Source organism: Suillus fuscotomentosus (assembly GCF_016647785.1).
Source record: "Suillus fuscotomentosus strain FC203 chromosome Unknown F5891scaffold_31, whole genome shotgun sequence".
In the NCBI taxonomy this organism is placed as follows: domain Eukaryota; kingdom Fungi; phylum Basidiomycota; class Agaricomycetes; order Boletales; family Suillaceae; genus Suillus; species Suillus fuscotomentosus.
In genome coordinates this window covers 329,244-348,322 of record NW_024539543.1, presented here as the reverse complement: position 1 = coordinate 348,322, position 19,079 = coordinate 329,244, and the positions used below count along the sequence as shown (strand labels likewise).

Sequence of the window (19,079 nt, the reverse complement as noted above, 5' to 3'; positions counted from 1 at the left end):
GGAGTGGGAGGAGCATTTGGATGTCCTTGGTCTACCTAACACCCTAGTTTTTAATGTAAGCGGTGGCAGATTCAGGATCCAGAATTTGAGTATGCTAGAGCCAGGCGGAAATAAGCATTATGGTACAAGTCTACTGAGTACACCAAGCTCCACGAATTAACGAAACGTCCCTGTTATGATAGGTTGGCATCTAGGTTTTTTGGTGTTAACGGAGAAACGGTCCTTGCCTACGGAATTTGGGTGCAGGTGGGTTGATCGCTGCAACGCCGGTTCATACATGCAGGTACTATGTGTGGGCGAGAGTCCTTCAAACCTTGGTTTACTAAGCTTGAGTGCTATCGCATTGAGGACAGACGCCGCCGCTTACAGTGGAAAATACATGTGTTAAATAGACCAATGATATCCAAATGCCCCTACCACCCGCGACAGACTCATCCTATAAATTCAGCACGTAACAAAACTCTATCAGGCCCACCCCATCAGTCATCTTGTACGGTCCAAGCCTCGATCCACGAATGACACTGAATAAGCCACAGAATAAGAAATCACTCCGTGGGATTTGCAAATGAAATGTCGGACATTGGAATATGCACGAGGGCACTAGTAGAGCCGTGTGGATGTCGGTTCACCTCCCAGAGATGGAGGTGCATGCGCGTGGCGAGGGTTACAAGGATAGCATAATGGAAACTGTCCATGGATGTACGTTTCATGTGGTATCAGTAAGAATACACAGCAGGATGTAGAGGTGCATACCCATTCAAAATGGTCTGGTAAGTATCCTGGGGCGCGGAACATCAACGGCTCGATCATAAAATGCATGTAGGACATTCACGCACCTGAAGGAGCAGCAACGTGAAGACGGTAGTCACCGAAAACACTTGAGGAAAGAGAATGATTATGGATAATTAAGGAAAAACGGCGCGAATGAATGCTAACTCACGAAGAGCGCATGCATAATAGGATATGTTGTGATTCACCAGGACAACGTACAGACGGCTTGGGTTTGTCCGCCAGCTCTGTATGGCACGTATGAGCGTGAGGATCATGAGTCCTGTGGAGAACACCAGTCAATGGGCATTTCATATATATGTGCTCCTGGTTACCCACCCAGTTCGAACACGGAAGAGAGCAGAAATGGTATGAAGAGTTGGTAACTGGTCGAACTCCGGTGGCACCCTGTGACTCCCGGGATCGCGCTAGTCGTATCTGTGAAAGAGAGCAAAATATTTCAGTTGTCGTGAAACTCAGGGGACTGAGGGTGAGAGCATGTACATGCTGCGGGGATGGTAGTGTCGAAGGTAACGCTCAAGGATGCTACGATAAACATCTGGCTGATGGCATTTACCACTAGCTTGTGTTATATGAGCGATTGGAAACTCACGAACGAAGTGCACAGCATGGCTGCGAGCAAGATTCTATTTTTGTTCCAGAGCACATATGTTCTGAGGATAAAAAAACCTGGATAGATCAGATTAGAAACACGCATAATACGAAGGGAACCAGAGATACATTCGGATAAAATGACTAATACAACGACGAGACCTGTGGGGAGAAACTAGTAGCCTTCGACAAGGACGTGCATGTATGGATGTACCCTGTACATACCTGATTCAATATTTGCCAACACCCGGCATTTCTGGCGCGAAGTCATGCAATAAGTCGTTCGTTCTTATCAACTTGCCACCGCATCACATACAGTTGGGTTCTCATTCGGGGTAAAGTTCACTGAAAAACATGTGTTAATTCATCATCGGAGCGATGTGGGCTGGAGTGGAACGCACTATATAGATTCGTGGCAAGAAAGATAAAGGGGAGGTATCGTGTGACGATATACAGGCCTTTCATCTTGCTCCAGTGCGATCGAAGTAAAAATGTCCACTCTGGACAGCATGCTGTGGATATCAGAAGCAAGGTGTATCATGGAACAAGTGTATTACCTCTTCATGAAGCGAACATGCATAATCATAGGTCTAAATAAGTGAGCTTAACAACGGACGTAAAGAGATCAGAAAAAGCTTACCCAGATTGTAGCCGTCGAGGCTGAACTGTGTTAGGACAAATAATGTGGGGTTCAGACAGTACGCACCAAATATGTACTGATGGTACATGACTTGTCAATTGTGATTCACCCTTATATCGACAAGGAGACACACTTTGAAGGACTGCAAGCTCATCGCTGTTGCGATATCGTCAGTTGAATACACCATCTGGAGGTCAAAAAACGTGCACACTACTATCATGCGCCTTCGTAGCTCTTATGAATGAGCTGTGAACCCATCGATGTGGCGGCGTAAACCCTAAGTTAAAATTAGTTCGAGATCAAACTTAGCTAGCTTACTGCGGTCGTGATGGAGCGTTTCAGCGTTCATTGGATCTACACGCCGGGGAGCAACTTGATAAGAGATGCATTGGATGACTAGTAGATGACTTCCCACAGCATTTAGATGGGACTCGTTGAAAAAGTTATAGTGACTTGTTGACGAGCAGATATTGGCTGTGTGTGCCTGTTCGTTGCTGAGTTAGAACGGCCGACCGCCCTATACGCTGATGAGTCAACTTGCATTTGCTTCCGGTGTTATGCTACTAACTAGTACTTATTCTTGTATATTTTGATCATCTCTGAAATGCTGTCCAGGTCCCTGCCAGTCTGTTTCATGTATACCTCCGTTCCTGAATCACCACCGCCACGGGTTGTAGTTGATGACCGGTGGTGCAGTTGTTTGATCGTGTGATAGACTGAAGGCAAGTATTTCTTAGCAGAGGATGATCGATGAACGTCCATGGGGAGTACTACATTGAATTGAATAGTAGGTTTTATAACTTGCCTTTCATTCAGCGACAGTCACCATAGTTAATTGTTAGCGGATCGTATGACTTCTCCATTCGCATCTGGGATCTCGAGACCAATCAGGCAGTCGGAGATCCACTCTTGCATGATGACCAAGTCTTGGCTCTTGCCCCGTCCCGCGATGGAAAATACATTGCCAGCGCTGGAATAGACAAAAAAATCTATGTATGGAACCTGGAGGCTGCGCTCATAAACGGTGTGGTATGTATGCGTTTTGTTGTCTAATTTCCCTTCCAATATCATGGTTCTACACGCTAATTTCTCACTCGCAGGTGGCAGCTGCAAACCCACCAACGAACGTATGTGACGTATTTATTAATGTTGTCAACCATTTCAAGCTCGTCACTCTAGAGCAATACTACCCGGCTCCCACCTATTCATGCCCGTCGAATACCTCCAACGTTTTTTGATGATTTTGACATTCATGTGGGTTCTCGCCGTCTTTTGAATCAGTTCTTATTCTCATCTCCGAGTCTTGCAATTAGTCCTCCACATCGCCTGGTGTTCATCACCCTTCTTCCCGTCGCGTCCTCGCACCATCTATTGAGAGTGCACGTGCACTCTTTGCCCGCATTCCATCGCTTTTTCATCACTCTCGCTCCAGCGCCGGCGACGAACTCCAACAAACCCAAAGGCAAGGGATCTTCTCTCGTCGTAGTCCTTGTGCTGTCCAAGTTGCTGCAGTATGGGACAAACAGGTATTCATTCCTCGCATTCGTTTTCATACACTGGCCTAATAATTCCGCTGTAGACTTTGTTTGTTGCTCCCCGGCCAAAACAGAAGCAGCAGCAGAGCAGCCAATTGCATGGTCAGGGATCATCATCGCAATCTCAACCTACCGGCACTCCGACGCCTGTTCCAAATAGTAGCACTCAGGCTCCCACAGCAGCTGCAGTGACCATGAAGTCACGAGTCCTTACGTTGTTGGCCCGTCTGGTGCTTTTGATTTGTTGTGCACCTCTTCCAAGCACCAATGGCCGTTGATGCTGTAGCACACGAAAAACTATTCCATCTTCTCTGTATGTATACTTCTTTCGCTATGCCATGGATCATATCTTTATTTTCCCGTCGTGATACTCGTGCAGTCCGTCGGACTTGAACCACTTGCTAACAAGAGGAACGTTCCATGACTCCAAGATGATAAGCATCATGTTTCATCCGCTCAACATTCATTATAATGGACTGTCAGGTAAATCATTGAATCAATCTCAGATGAGAACAAAATCTTCGAACGTCCAGCTGATCAAGTCCCAAACACGTCCTATATGTAGGTTCCCGAAGATCAGCACATTTATGTCAGTATTTTCGCAAAGTCAGGCGGTCGAGGATCAAACGCTTGTGGCATTAGGTATGTCCACTGTACGCGAAGCACATTCCAGTTCTGTAATACTCCGTTAAAGATCGAACCAAGGCATGCCATGCCAGTGTTTACTATTCCCTTTAGCGACTGAGCAGTTGTAAGCTACCGCACGATCTTAGCTGATTTCTGCGATGAGTGAAAAAAGCTTGCGTTGGATGAGAGATTCCAGCAGTATGAGAAGATCGCAGACTCAAAGGTGATATAGACCAGCTGAGTCAGTCGGACGCCGTCCCTGAGCTTGACAAGTTAATGATATGCAGGCTTGTTCGTCCTGCTCGCGTGTCAGCTAATCAGGTTGCCATAGCGTGGCGATGATACTTGATGCTCCACTGTAGTGAACGGAATGTTTCACCAAGCTGCAAGTTAATGTCGTCGAAGTGAGGGCGCGCCCACTGCACCCTGTCAGAGGTGTCGAGCTTATGATCGAATAGCACGCTCGTACACGATTCTTGTATGCGCTGATCATGATGTGTTAACTTGAGATCATATGAATATGGAGTGATGACATTGATCAATTTTTCACTTGCCTGATGTGCATTACTTCGACATTGCACGGCGAGTCGCGCTGACGCCGAACAAAGATGTTGGCAGAATGGGTCAATTCCATCGTTCACAATTTAGTCCATATAAGAAGTCGACAATAAAAACAGCGAGTCATAGTTCTATTAAGATATGGTAGCAGTCGCGGATTGAAGGTGGGACATGTGCCTAAATCATCCTGATGTGCTCCACTGAAATCGCATGTAGCACGAGACACTAGGACGAGATAGAAGCGCTCTCCCCAGGGAATGAGGCATCGTCAAAGGTGGAACAAGTCTTTGAAGAGCCAATTTGACTGGGAGGAAAAAATATCGTTCAAACACATCGGGGGAAATGAAATGAGCATTATATAAGACGACTTTTAAGTGACAAAAGGGTATGCTCATTACTAGTAGGAATGTGCCGTTTATATCACGATAACCTGTGAGACAGATAGTAAGCTTCGAGTTTATGGAAAAAAGAAGCAAGGATAGGATCAGTGGTGCAAATATTTGGCTTATGCTCTACCGTTCGTCAACGCCCATAGCTACGACTGGGGCGGCAAGCGAAATCATCATGGAAAAAAATTGGAACGTCACCCACCTTTTACATTGATGTCGGTCTGCGTCCTAATAGACGAAGGCCACCCAATCGAATCGGCTCTACAACTGTCCGAGAGAACATTGGAGAAAGATATAACGAAAGTCCAATGCGGACGGGTAAAAGTGCCTGAATGAATATCAGTCACTATCCCACCCGTGGTAAAGGAAAAAAAATACCTTGACTGCACCGTAAGCCAGAACGGCATTAGCAACGTCCCCCGCTAGCTTACCAGACAACTCGCTCGTCTGGGTCTGGTCCACAACCTTGCCTTTCTCAAAGCCGAAGATGCCATATCGACGTCCAACGCGACCAGCCCATTGCTCGCCCTCATCAACCCACGATCTCAGCCGAGTGTTCACCCAATACTGGTCGTCGATAGAGCCATCCCGTTTGGGAGCAACAGCATCGACAACGCGTTCACCTACGTTTAGACTGCGTGCCGTGTAAAAAATGCCCACGATGGGAACGATGGCAGTCAACTCATGCAGGATGGCAAAGGAGATTATGAGAGAAGGTAGCGGTGTTCCTGTCCTCCCAGAAACCGCGGTGAGGGCATTTCTGTAAGGTGCAAATCTTCCCCCAGAGTTCGACATGCAAAAATTTATAGGCAGGACGCAGCTTAGGTAATAAGACCGGTTATGTGTCGAGTGGCTGTGCAGGTAAGCGCGAGTCGTTCAGTCAACGATATAAACTGTCCTGTAGCTGCCATGCAGCAACGCGACGCATGGGTACGTGTTTTCTCTCCGCAACAGTGCATCAAATACGATGGCCCCTCCCAAGTATCTCGAAGTCGCAGAAGTCAAATTTGGTTTGACACCCATCTCAAGACACACCCGCATGCGCTGGCGCTACTGTCTCCACAATGGCGGGCCCATCTTCAACTACTAGTATTACAGGCTCGTTCACTACTTTCGCATATCTCAAATCTGTGAATTCCTACACTGCCGTCTATCATCTCACTAGCCCATCGCGCATTCTCCAATGTCTTTGACCACACCACATTTCCGAACAATTTCATCGGACACTCCCTTGGCAATATGCCATAAATGTTGATCTTTTGGTAAGTTCATGAGCGATATGACGGGTCAAACAGTGTTTCCGGTCCGCATCAAGGCAGATGTCCTGACTTCCCCGCCCTAAAGTAATGTTTGTCACTGACAAACCATGAAGTGCAAATAACTTACCCGGTCGAGTGAGACAAATTTGAATTGTTGACAGCGTAGGTCATTGCAGATGTGGTCCTATCATAACAGAAACGTTTCGTTAATCCGGAGAGCTTGGTGTGCTTTACTAGATCTGTACCATAATGCTCCACGCCGTCAGGCTGTACATGTGCGTTTGGCACTAGCACACTCAAATCCGCCGTCGCTTACAGTGAAAACTACGGGTGTTAAATGGACCCAAATGCTACTACCACCCCGGGGACAGACTCATTCTATCGGGTTGAGCACGTAACCAACTCTACCCAACCGTCTCCCACTAGTCATCTTGTACGGTTCAAACCTCGCTCCACGAACGACACCGAATGAGCCACAGGATAAGACAATCACGCCGTGGGATTTGCAAATGAAATGTCGGACATTGGAACATGCACGAGGTTGCTAGTAGAGCCGTGCGGATGTCGATTCACCTGCCAGAGATGGAGGTGCATGCGCGTGGCAAGAATTGCAAGTATGATAAACTGGAAACTATAGGTGGGTGTGCATTTTGGGTATTGTTAGCAGGAGAATGTGGCGGTACATACTTATAAAAAAAGGTTTGGTAGGAGTCCTGGAGCGCAGAACATCAACAGCTCGATCATAAAAGAGATTTATGATATTCACGTACCTGGAGGAGCAGCGATGCGAAGACGTTCGTTACCGAGAGCACTTCAGGAAAGACAATGATCATGGATGAGTATGGGAAAACGGCGCGAACATGTGTAAACTCACGAAAACCGCATACATAATAGGATATGTTATGGTTCACCAGGACAACGTACAGACGGCTTCGGTTTATCCGCCAGTTCTGCATGGCGCATATGAGCGTGAGCACCATGAGTCCTGGGGAGAACACCGGTTAGCATGTGTTTGTACAGATATATGCCCATGGTTCCCACCCAGTTCGAACACGGAAAGGAAAAGGAATGCTATGACGTACTGGAAACTGGTAGAATTCCGGTAGCACCCTGTGATTCCCGGGATCGCGCTAGTCGTATCTGCAAAAGGGAACAGAATGTTTAAGTGGTCGTGGAACGCCAGAGGGAAGGTGAGAGCGACTACATGCTGCGGGGATGCCAGCGGCGAAGACAATGCAGAAGGATGCTACGAGAAAGGTCTGGCTGATGAATTTACCACTAGCCTGGGTATTGTGAGTCAATTGGGAACTCACGAAAGAGGTGAACAAGATGGCTACGAGCAAGATTCTACTTCTGTTCCAGAGTACATATGTTCTAAGGATAAAAAAACCTGGATGAATCAGGTCAGAATCATACATAATACGGGGGGAACGATAGATACTTTCGGAGACAATGACTAATACTATTCCAAGACCTGTGGTAGGGAAAGTAGTAGCCTTCAGAAAGGACGTGCATACATGAATGCACTACGCACGTACCTGATTGAGTATTTTCCAGCACCCGGCATTTCTGGCGAAGTCATGCAGTAAGTCGTTCATTCGTTAACCGTCCACCACATCACATACGCCTGAGTTCTCGTTCGGGGTAAAGTACACTAAAAAAACAAGTGTCAATTTATCATCAGGGCGATGTGTGCTGGAACGCCGGGACGCACTGAATAGATCCGTGGCCAGAAAGATAAAGGGGAGGTATCGTGTAATGATATAGAGTCCTTTCATCTTGTTCCAGCGTGACCGAAGCAAAAATGTCCACTGTGCATAGCAATGATATTGTCGATATCAAAACTGAAGTGCGGAGCAAGTGTATACCTCTTCATGAAGTGAACATGCATAGTCATAGGTCTGAATAAGCGAGTTTGTCAGCGGATGTGGATAGATCAGAATAAGCCTACCCAGAATGTAGCCATCGATGCTGAACTGTGTTAGGACAAAGAATTTTGGATTCAGGCGGCACCCACCCAATATGTACTGATGGTACATGAGTTGTCAATTGTGATTCACCCTCATATCGACAAGGAGACATACCTTAAAGGACTGCAAGCTCATCGCTTCTGTGACATCGTCAGTTGAATACACCATCTAGAGGTCAAAAATGTGTTTCACAAACACGTACACACATCATGCGCCCTCTTAGCTCTTATGAATGGGCTGTGAGCCCATCAAGGTCACCGTGGCGTAGACGCTAGGATATCATTGAAGTTACTGTGAGTTCAAACTTAGCTAGCTCGCTGCGGTCGTGATGGAGCGTTTTACCGTTCACTGGATGTACCGGCCGGGGAATCACTTGATATTGGATGACACATCGGCGGTTTCGGAATTTTCACACAAGCAAAGATTTGAATCAAAATGGGATTGATATACTACTCCCACCTCCGCGACAGACTCATCCTACAAGTGAAGTACGTAGCAAACTCTACCAAACTCACTCAGCAGTCATCTTGTATGATCCAAGCACCGCTCCACGAACGACATCGAATAAGCCACAGGTCACGCCATTGAATTTACAGATGGCGCGTCGGACATTGGAATATGCATGAGGGTGCCAGAGCCGTGTCCACGTCGGTCCGTTTTCCAGAGATGGAGGTGCATGCGTGTGGCAAGGATTGCAAGGGTCATGAACTCGAAACTATACGTAGGTGTACGTTTCGGGTATTATTAGTAGGAATACGCAGCGGGATGTGGATGTGCATACTCATACAAAATGTTCTGATAGGAGTACTGGGATGCAGAACGTGAACGGCTCGATTATAAAAGAGATTTAAGATATTCACGTACCTGGAGGAGCAACGATGCGAAGACGTTCGTTACCGAGAGCACTTCAGGAAAGACAATGATCATGGATGAGTACAGGAAAACAGCGCGAACAAGTGTAAGCTCACGGAAACCGCATGCATAATAGAATATGTTATGGTTCACCAAGGCAACGTACAGACGGCTTGGGTTTATCCGCCAGTTCTGTATGGCGCGTATGAGCGTGAGCACCATAAGTCCTGGGGAGAACACCTGTCAGTGTGTGTTTGTACAGATATATGCACATGGTTACCCACCCAGTTCGAACACAGAAAGGAGAAGAAATGGTATGAAGTACTGGAAACTGGTCGAACTCTGGTAGCACCCTGTGATGCCCGGAACCCCGCTAGTCGCATCTGTAATAGTGAACAGAATGTTTTAGTCATCGTGGAACGCCAGAGGGCAGATGAGAGCGAGTACATGCTGCGGGGACTCCAGTGGTGAAGGCAATGCTGAAGGCTGTTGCGAGAATAATCTGGCTAATGCATCTACCACTAGTTTGTGTATGGTGATTGGATTGGGAACTCACAAAAAAGGTGGACAGCATGGCCACAAGTAAGATTATATTCTTGTGCCAGAGCACATATGTTCTGAGGATAAAGAAAACTGGATGGATCAGATCAGAAAGACACATGAGATGGGGGGAACGATAGATACTTTCAGATACAATGACTAATACTATTCCCAGACCTAGTAGTAGCCTTCAGAAAGAATGTGCATACATGAAAACCACGCACGCACCTGATTCAGTATTTTCCAACACCCGGCATTTCTGGCGAATTCATGCAGTAAGTCATTCGTTTTCATTAGCTTCTCACCCTATCACATACACTTGGGTTCTCATTCGGGGTACAATACACTAAAAACAAGTGTTAACCCATCATCGGGCGATGTGTGCTGGAGCGGACCGTACGATATAGATCCGTGGCGAGAAAGATGAAGGGGAGGTATCGTGTGACGATATAGAGGGTTTTCATCTTGCCCCAGCGTGATCGAAGTAAAAATGTCCACTTTGCACAGCAATAATATCGTCGATGTTAAAACCGAGGTACATCATAGAACGAGGGTATTACCTCTTCATGAAGTGCACATGCATAATCATAAGTCTGGATGAGCGAGTTTGACAGCAGACGTAGATAGATCAGAATAAGCCTACCCAGAATGTAGCCATCGACACTGAACTTTATTAGGACAAGTAATATGAGGTTCAGACAACACGCACTATGGATGTACTGATACGTAGATGACTTGTCAATTGTGATTCGCCCTCATATCGAGAAAGGAGACACACCGTAGCGAGCTGCAAGCTCCTCGCTGCTGCGAGATCATCGGTCGAATACTCCATCTAGAGGTCAAAAAATGTGTTTCACACATACGTCGTGGGCCTTATGAATGAGTTGTGAACCCATCAGGGTGGCGGCGCAAACACTGGGATACCATCATTGGAGTTAGTTCGAGTTTAAACACAGCCTCTTGCTGCGGTCGCGATAGAGCGTTCCTCCGTTCACTGTATGTACCTGCCGGGGAGCGACTTGATAAAAGATACAGCTGCACCTCCGATGCCCGAGGCAGTAATTTTACTGATAGTCCGAGTCGGCCCTAGCGTACTTCAAACTACATGGTACGAATAGCCAAAATTGGCAATCGATGTTGATAATTATTTGGCGTAATGACGTTGCGATACTTTTTTCGTCCCTTGAGGTGTTGACAGTTACGCTAAGAGGCAAAGCTCGCGCGCACACCTTCAAGCTTCAAGCTCCAAGCTCCAAGCTTCAAACTTGATGCATGATGATCGGACAATATTCATACCGATTATGGGAACTCAGGTAAGCAACGAGCTTAATACAGCAGCAGGCAATGGGTATTGACGGAGCGACGGTGTGTCCTGAGACGAAAAATTCTATCTTCTTCCATTTTGCGTTCTGTCTTGTTATGAACACAGTGCGGTGTGTTATTGCTGCCCGCACCGCTGCACATCGTACTGTGCCGCAGACCAATTAGTCTTGCATCCGTGGTATTCGAATGAGTTGATTCCTGCTGACGTAGTGCCGACTTTCGTCCTTGCCTCGGAATTTCGGTGTTCGTATATGTGCTCAGATTGATTATATTTATTTCTCTGACAACCTTGCAGACACCCTGCTGTCTGTGATGGAGATACTGCTACCCAAATGGGAGATTCTATGGTTCTTCAAGTTTTGTGCAACGTTGTGAGACTGCGCAATATCTTACAGATTTATTTATGGAATCAAATATGAGCTTTATCTTCGAAGAAGAGCACGTCCACGCCGTTTTCAGGCTGGTGGATTGTTGCAACACCGGTTTATACATGCAGATATGTGTGAGTGAGAGTCCTTCAAGCTTCAATCCTCGGTTTACTGAAGTGCTATTGCATTGAGGATGGTGAAGTGGACTCTGATTACCAGCTGAGTCAACTGTTAATTTCTTCTCCGGCGCTGCGTCCTCCTCTCAGACCACTGATTTTTGTGTCAATGCAGAGAAGACTATCAACTTTAGTGTTACAGCCGCACCAGAAGACCTTGCCGACTAAGGGAGACCAGGCATTGAGCGCTGAGCCCTTGAGCTTGAACGTCTGCACACTTTGTTATTTGACACGATTCTCCCAGGTACTCAGTAGACTCTGCTGAAGTCCTGAAAGCAAGCTGAGCTCAATGTTCGGCGAACCAGTACGTACTCTCCTACACTGTAATGCAATAGCACCTAATGCTGACGACATGGGTAGCAAGTAACTTGTATTCTCAAGGACCCATCACCTTCTATAAGACGTCGTCATCCTTCACGCCACTGGAAGAACAGCCGCTTATTCCAGACCATCTCCACGACTATGCAATGCGCTGAACAATTGGAGCCCGACCCAACCCTTCGTTTGCACAGACCGAGACTGCAGTCAAAGGCATGTACAGGAACTCGAGTTGAGGGGCATACAACTTTGTCGTGAACCCTCTATATGAGTAATCATCCATGGCTGTGTGATCAAGTCAAATTTCTTGTAATATACATGATCATGTGTAGCAGGACTCCGGAGCAGAATTAGATCATCCTTGATTTTGAGTCTAGCACACTCAAGATTTGGATCCCTGCGCCGCCACCGCTTACACTAAAAAATACAGGTCTTAAATAGATCAAGGACATCCAGATGCTCCTACCACCCTGCGACAGATTCATCCTATAAGTTAAGCACGTAACCAACTCTACCAAACCCACTCCCACCAGTCATCTTGTACGGTCCAAACCTCGCTCCACGAACGACACCGAATAAGCCACAGGATAAGACAATCACGCCGTGAGATTTGCAAATGAGATGTCGGACATTGGAACATGCACGAGATTGCTAGTAGAGCCGTGTGGATGTTGATTCACCTGCCAGAGATGGAGGTGCATGCGCGTAGCAAGAATTGGAAGTATGATGATCTGGAGACTATATGTGGGTGTACAGTTTGGGTGTTGTTAGCAGGAGGATGTGGCGGTACATACTTAAAAAAAAGGTTTGGTAGGAGTCCTGGAGCGCAGAACATCAACGGCTCGATCATAGAAGGGATTTAAGATATTCATGTACCTGGAGAAGCAGCGATGCGAAAATGTTCGTTACCGAGAGCACTTCAGGAAAGAGAATGATCATGGATGAGTATGAGAAAACAGCGCGAACAAGTGTAAGCTCACGGAAACCGCATGCATAATAGGATATGTTATGGTTCACCAGGACAACGTACAGACGGCTTTGGTTTATGCGCCAGTTCTGTATGGCGCGTATGAGCGTGAGCACCATGAGTCCTGGGGAGAATACCTGTTAGCGTGTGTTTGTACAGATATATGCCCATGGTTACCCACCCAGTTCGAACACGGAAAGGAGAAGAAATGCTATGACGTACTGGAAACCTGTCGAATTCCGGTAGCACCCTGTGATTCCCGGGATCGCGCTAGTCGTATCTGTGAAAGGGAACAGAATGTTTAAGTGGTCGTGGAACACCAAAGGGAAGGTGAGAACGAATACATGCTGTGGGGACGCCAGCAGCGAAGAAAATGCTGAAGGATGCTGCGGGAAAAGTCTGGCCGATGCATTTACCACTAGCTTCGGTATTGTGAGTGAATTGGGAGCTCACGAAAGAGGTGAACAAGATGGCTACGAGCAAGATTCTATTTCTATTCCAGAGCACATATGTTCTAAGGCTAAAAAAAACTGGATGAATCAGATCAGAAACACACATAGTACGGGGAGAATGAGAGATACTTTCGGAGACAATGACTAATACTATTCCAAGACCTGTGGTAGGGAAAGTAGTAGCCTTCAGAAAGGACGTGCATACATGAATGCACTACGCACGTACCTGATTGAGTATTTTCCAGCACCCGGCATTTCTGGCGAAGTCATGCAGTAAGTCGTTCGTTCTTGAACCTTCCACCACATCACATACACCTGATGTCTCATTCGGGATAACATACACTAAAAAAACAAGTGTCAATTCATCATCAGAGCGATGTGCTGGAGCGGGACGCACAATATAGATTTGTGGCAAGAAAGATAAAGGGGAGGTATCGTGTAACGATATAGAGTCCTTTCATCTTGCTCCAGCGTGATCGAAGCAAAAATGTCCACTGTGCACAGCAATGATATTGTTGATATCAAACCCAAGGTATGTCATAGAATGAGGGTATCACCTCTTCATGAAGTGAACATGTATAATCGCAAGTCTGGATAAGCGAGTTCGACAGCGGACGTAGATAGATCAGAATAATCCTACCCATAATGCAGTCAATGACGCTGAACTGTGTTAGGACAAAGAATTTTGAATTCAGGCGGTACGCACCCAGTATGTACTGACGGTACATGAGTTGTCAATTGTGATCCACCCTCATATCGACAAGGGGACACACCTTAAAGGACTGCAAGCTCCTCGCTTCTGCGATATCGTCAGTTGAATACACCATCTGGAGGTCAAAAATGTGTTTCACACACGCACACACATCATGCGCCCTCTTAACTCTCATGAATGGGCTGTGAACCCATCAAGGTGATGGCGTAGACGCTGGGATATCATTGAAGTCAGTGTAAGTTCAAACTTAACTAGCTTGCTGTGGTCGTGATAGAAGTGTTTCACCGTTCACTGGATGTACCGGCCGGGGAGTAACTTGACATTGGATGACCACGGCTGTGTATGCCTGTTTGTTACCGAGTTAGACTATCACCCTATAGTACGCTGATGAGTCGATATTTTTACTTGTGGCATTTGCTCGCGGTATGTAAGTATATTTAGGTGAGGCCTTGCTTAAGTACTGAGACACGATATCATCAGGATCAGCCCTAGAGCCTGTACAATCAGAAATAGGGCTTCTAGCGTGTCACAGGCTTATTGTCTCCCGTGTGCAATTTCGAGGATGGTGTCGTATAGGTATTCAGCATATGTCAATCACGAATCATCAATCATAATGTATTTGGCAGTGCAAGTGCATGATGCATTGAACATCATAGTGCGTTCTGGATCAGATTCGTTCCATCCTTGTCATATCTTTGTTCATCGTTTTGATATAATCATGATAATCCATAGTTCAAGCCTACGAGGCGACAGATAAGGTGAGTTTGCTCCGCTTCGACCTACTCTGTGTCACTGTTTCTTGTCTGACTTCCGAGTCTCTGGTGCTATACCGCAGAATGGCGTAACATTCATCGGCAGTTACGCCTCGGGCTCGGCCTTGCTAGCTGAAAAGGGTGGCTTGTTTCGATCGCATCATGCCCAAACCTGTACATTAGATCGATGGCTACATAACGAGCTGCTCGAATTTTGCAAGCTTGCAGCAGGGACTCCCAAACATGGCGTTAGAAAGAAGTTGCCGACATCACCACGACTGGAACTTTCCTGGTGTCCGAGTAGTGGCGTGGTTCACAAATCAAATTCTACGAGAGGCTTCCTCTTTTATTCAATTTTGCACCGCAATACTCACTTCGCCTGTGATATAGGTTTCTCAAAGTTGTCTCCTATGTGCAACTTCCTCTTCGACCTAGGCCTTGGGATGTATAAGTATTTTAACAAATATCAATAAGTAGTCACGTGTGTAACACTGGTTCGATCCGATCAAGGGATTCCATGTGGTTTTTGCTTCTTGGACTCAGGCTGTTCCACCCACTGATCAAGGGTCTTGAGACGCGATCAAATATCCGTCACCATCATGCTGATTTTGGTGATACAAGGGCTAAAGGGTGGTACGTCTAGCACGAACGCTATCGTCATACACCACTAACATTCCCCACTCATGGTGTCTTAGATTGAACTCATCTGGGTGAGTGAGAAGAATCCCGTCTTAGAAGAAAACAAGAGCATGCAGTGAATTCGCGACAGAGACAAGGCTGGTCTTTCATGACTGCTGTATTTAATTGTTCGTACCTCATGTTGTACTTTAGCGTGGTGGGCAACTTGTGCTGACTCCAAATTTTTTTAGATACGCTATATTGGAATACCATATTCTGTGTATGTGTCGAGACCAACAGCTTTGCACTGTGGTAATGGCTCACCTCTGACAACTAATGTCAATATTCTGCGTATGTCTCATTGCACTGTGTTCCATTTTTCTGACCGGCGGGACATAGGAAATATGCCATCAGTATCGCTGACAGATGCAGTAAGTATTCTGCAACCATCTCAGTCCCATTCAATCAATACACTCATGTAGGAGTTAGTGAGATTCCAACCATCGAACTTGGCTCAACATAATGACTCAATAGGTGTAGGTCGGAGTCTTTGATACTAGTGCGAGGATGTTCACTAATCGGGAGTTTTAGGCGCTATCGTGTACCACACAGTAAATGGGACAAATGTGGCCTGCTGTCATGCTTGGCGGTAAGTTACCCAGGGCACAATACCTCTGTGATATTGGCCTGACTGACAGTCATCATGATTGCTCGGCTGTATACCATGTATCAAGGATCTAGAACGATGCTCGTCTTCCTTGTTATTATATTTCTGGCAGTTAACATTGCCTGCGGAGTGATCTCGGCAATAGACCTCAAGTATACTGTATCAGGTAAGCTTCCCCTGTTGACTTGAAGAACACGGCTCATTGGAAAAATACCAGAGGAGGTGATACTCAATGATTTGGATGCTCAACGCTGTTTGGGAGGTCCTCGTATTGTGTCTTTCAGTCTGGGTGGCTGTGAAACACTTCTGTGACCTGCGAAGACTCGGCCCATCGACAGGATCGACCATTGGGGACTGTTTCAGAGTGCTAATACAATCTCATGTTCTTTATTTTGCAAGGTGAGCTTGTAATGTGAACGCGGTTATAATTTTCTGCTCAAGTGTCGCACATGTTAGCTTTGTCGGTGTCTCTTGCCTCCAGCTTGCTGTTATCTCTGCGGAAATATCGGTGCGCTGACCTATCGCCAATATCTGCGTGTCAACATTGCTCATCATTCTTGTAGAATATTGTCGGTCTGATACTCGGTGGTGCTGTGCAAATTTTATTAGTCGTGCAGATGTTTGTGCTGGGACCACGCCTCATCCTGAGCATTCGAGAATACCATGCCAAACTCGTGGCATACTCCGATGCAGAAATTAGCATGAATTCAATTGTTTTCCAGGAGCGTGTACATGCATCAACTAGCAGTACTATATAGGGACACGCTTGGGTCTAGCCCAGTACGAAAGTTCACATTTTAATCCATATCAGAAGTCGACAACACAAACAGCGATGCCCTAGTTCTAATAAGATATAATAGCAGGATACAGCCTGAAGGTGGGACATGTGCCTAAGTCATCCAGATGTGCTCCACTGAAATCGCATGTAGCACGAGACACTAGGACGAGATAGAAGCGCTCTCCCCAGGGAATGAGGCATCGCCAAAGGTGGAACAAGTCTTTGAGGAGCCAATTTGACTGGGAGGAAAAAGATATGGCGCAAACACATCGGAGAAAATGAGCTTTATAAGATGACTTTGAAGTGACAAAAAGTATGCTCATTACTAGTAGGAATGTAACGCTTATATGACGATAACCTGCGAGACAGATAGTAAGCTTCAAATTTATGGAAAGAAAGAGGCAAGGATAGAATCAGTGGCGCAAATATTTGGCTTATGCTCTACCGTTCGTCAACGCTTATAGCTACGACTGGGGCGGCAAACGAAATCATCATGAAAAAAAAATAGGAATGTCACCCACCTTTTACATTGATGTCGGTCTGCGTCCTAATAGACGAAGGCCACCCAATCGAATCGGCTCTACAACTGTCCGAGAGAACATTGGAGAAAGATATAACGAAAGACCGATGCGGACGGGTAAAAGTGCCTGAACGAACATCAATCACTATCCCACCTGTGGTAAAGAAAAAACATACCTTGACTAAACCATAAGCCAGAACGGCATTAGCAACGTCTCCCGCTAGCTTACCAGACAACTCGCTCGACTGGGTCTGGTCAACAACCTTGCCTTTCTCGAAGCCGAAGATGCCATATCGACGTCCAATGCGACCAGCCCATTGCTCGCCCTCATCAACCCACGATTTCAGCTGGGTGTTCACCCAATACTGGTCATCGATAGAGCCATCTCGTTGAAGAGCAACAGCGTTGACAACGCGCTCACCTACGCCTAGACTGCGTGCCATGTAAAAAATGCCCACGATGGGAACAATGGCAGTTAATTCATGAAGGATGGCAAAAGAGATTATGAGAGAAGGTAGTGGTGTTCCCGCCCTCTTAGAAATCGCGGTGAGAGCATTTTTGTAAGGTGCAAATCGTCCTCCGGAGTTCGACATGCAAAAATAATGTGGGCTTAGATAATAACGTCTCGAGTGGCTGTGCAGCTAGTCATCGTTCAGCTCAACGACATCCATGTATGAGGGTTTCGGTGCGCCACCGAGGTGACGGGTGTTCCATATATGCCCAGCCCCCGCAGCAACGTGGCGTACGGGTACGGGTACTTCCTCCGTCACAATGTATTAACTACGATAGCCTCTCCCCAGTATCTCGAAGTCGCTGAAGGCAGATTTGGCTTTTAACCTAATTCCCGAGACACAACCGTATAGCGGCGAGCGCATACGCCGGTACTGCTGTCTCGACTCTCCACAAAGGCGGTTACCCACAACTACTAGTAAGGCCTGCCCAATACTCTCCCGTACCGCGAATCTGTGGATTCCAACATCACTTTACATTTTCTCACTAACCCGTCGCGCACTCTCCAATATACCAGTGACCGCATTGCATTTCCCGCACGCCAGATATTCAAACATCATTCATGAACAATACCATCAGACACTTACTCACTATACCATGAATATCGGCCTTTCTATAATGTCATAAGCGATATGGCGGGTCAAGAAGTGCTTCCGTTCCCTGTCAAGGCGGGATGCTCTGACTTCCCTATGATGCCATGTTACAAGTAGCCATTCATCGACAGGCCACAATGTGCTAATAGCTTGCTCAGTCGAGCGAAACAACTTGTTAGAAGCATAGGTCGTTCTAGCCGTCGTCCTATTCTAACAGAGACCTTCGTTAATTCATGGAGCTTGGTGTGCTTTAGTATGTCTGTACCATATTACTCATTATCGTCAGGCTGTGCGTCAGGCTCTCAACACACTCGAATCATGAATCCTGAATCCCCTGCCGCTTACAGTGGAAACCATGAATTTAAATAGACCAAGGCCATCCAGATGCTCCTCCCACCCTCGTGACAGACTCATCCTACAAGTTAAGTGCGTAACCAACTCTACCAAACTCTTTTACGATCCAAGCACCGCTCCACGAACGACATCGAATAAGCCACAGGTCACGCCATTGAATTTACATACTCATACAAAGTGATCTGATAGGAGTACTACATCACGCCGTCGAATTTACATAC

The 19,079-nt window shown here is 46.5% G+C and overlaps 5 protein-coding genes across 5 annotated transcripts; all 5 read right to left on the bottom strand.

Annotated features, from left to right (window-relative positions):
- Positions 1 to 328: 328 nt before the first annotated feature.
- On the bottom strand, positions 329 to 1,849 carry F5891DRAFT_393047 (uncharacterized protein). The gene is made up of 12 exons (XM_041371671.1): positions 1,782 to 1,849; positions 1,697 to 1,725; positions 1,606 to 1,636; positions 1,510 to 1,555; positions 1,382 to 1,458; positions 1,273 to 1,327; positions 1,108 to 1,206; positions 941 to 1,051; positions 837 to 877; positions 754 to 779; positions 580 to 687; positions 329 to 521 (listed from the first exon to the last, which is right to left on the bottom strand). Exons 2-12 carry the CDS (start codon positions 1,708 to 1,710, stop codon positions 437 to 439), a joined length of 693 nt encoding a protein of 230 aa, XP_041225261.1. The 5' UTR covers positions 1,711 to 1,725; positions 1,782 to 1,849; the 3' UTR covers positions 329 to 436.
- A 3,181-nt stretch (positions 1,850 to 5,030) lies between these two features.
- On the bottom strand, positions 5,031 to 6,003 carry F5891DRAFT_392944 (uncharacterized protein). The gene is made up of 4 exons (XM_041371670.1): positions 5,757 to 6,003; positions 5,508 to 5,657; positions 5,332 to 5,457; positions 5,031 to 5,170 (listed from the first exon to the last, which is right to left on the bottom strand). The coding sequence occupies exons 1-3, from the start codon at positions 5,922 to 5,924 to the stop codon at positions 5,335 to 5,337; spliced, it is 441 nt and encodes a 146-aa protein (XP_041225260.1). The 5' UTR covers positions 5,925 to 6,003; the 3' UTR covers positions 5,031 to 5,170; positions 5,332 to 5,334.
- An 874-nt stretch (positions 6,004 to 6,877) lies between these two features.
- Positions 6,878 to 9,623, bottom strand: F5891DRAFT_1189490 (uncharacterized protein; the record flags this gene model as incomplete). Its single annotated transcript, XM_041367175.1, has 18 exons — positions 6,878 to 7,019; positions 7,076 to 7,101; positions 7,159 to 7,199; positions 7,263 to 7,373; positions 7,430 to 7,634; positions 7,702 to 7,778; positions 7,830 to 7,862; positions 7,927 to 7,957; positions 8,014 to 8,042; positions 8,103 to 8,199; positions 8,257 to 8,289; positions 8,340 to 8,359; positions 8,406 to 8,415; positions 8,473 to 8,526; positions 8,953 to 9,073; positions 9,140 to 9,165; positions 9,223 to 9,437; positions 9,491 to 9,623. 18 exons carry the CDS (start codon positions 9,621 to 9,623, stop codon positions 6,878 to 6,880), a joined length of 1,404 nt encoding a protein of 467 aa, XP_041225259.1.
- A 3,495-nt stretch (positions 9,624 to 13,118) lies between these two features.
- Positions 13,119 to 14,430, bottom strand: F5891DRAFT_392687 (uncharacterized protein). Its single transcript, XM_041371669.1, has 10 exons — positions 14,214 to 14,430; positions 14,128 to 14,150; positions 14,061 to 14,070; positions 13,995 to 14,014; positions 13,912 to 13,944; positions 13,752 to 13,848; positions 13,668 to 13,696; positions 13,581 to 13,611; positions 13,484 to 13,516; positions 13,119 to 13,432 (listed from the first exon to the last, which is right to left on the bottom strand). Exons 1-10 carry the CDS (start codon positions 14,239 to 14,241, stop codon positions 13,173 to 13,175), a joined length of 564 nt encoding a protein of 187 aa, XP_041225258.1. The 5' UTR covers positions 14,242 to 14,430; the 3' UTR covers positions 13,119 to 13,172.
- Positions 14,431 to 17,405: 2,975 nt separating this feature from the next.
- Positions 17,406 to 17,994, bottom strand: F5891DRAFT_953447 (uncharacterized protein; the record flags this gene model as incomplete). The annotated part of the gene is made up of 2 exons (XM_041375184.1): positions 17,406 to 17,528; positions 17,578 to 17,994. The coding sequence occupies 2 exons, from the start codon at positions 17,992 to 17,994 to the stop codon at positions 17,406 to 17,408; spliced, it is 540 nt and encodes a 179-aa protein (XP_041225257.1).
- Between the last annotated feature and the right edge of the window lie 1,085 nt (positions 17,995 to 19,079).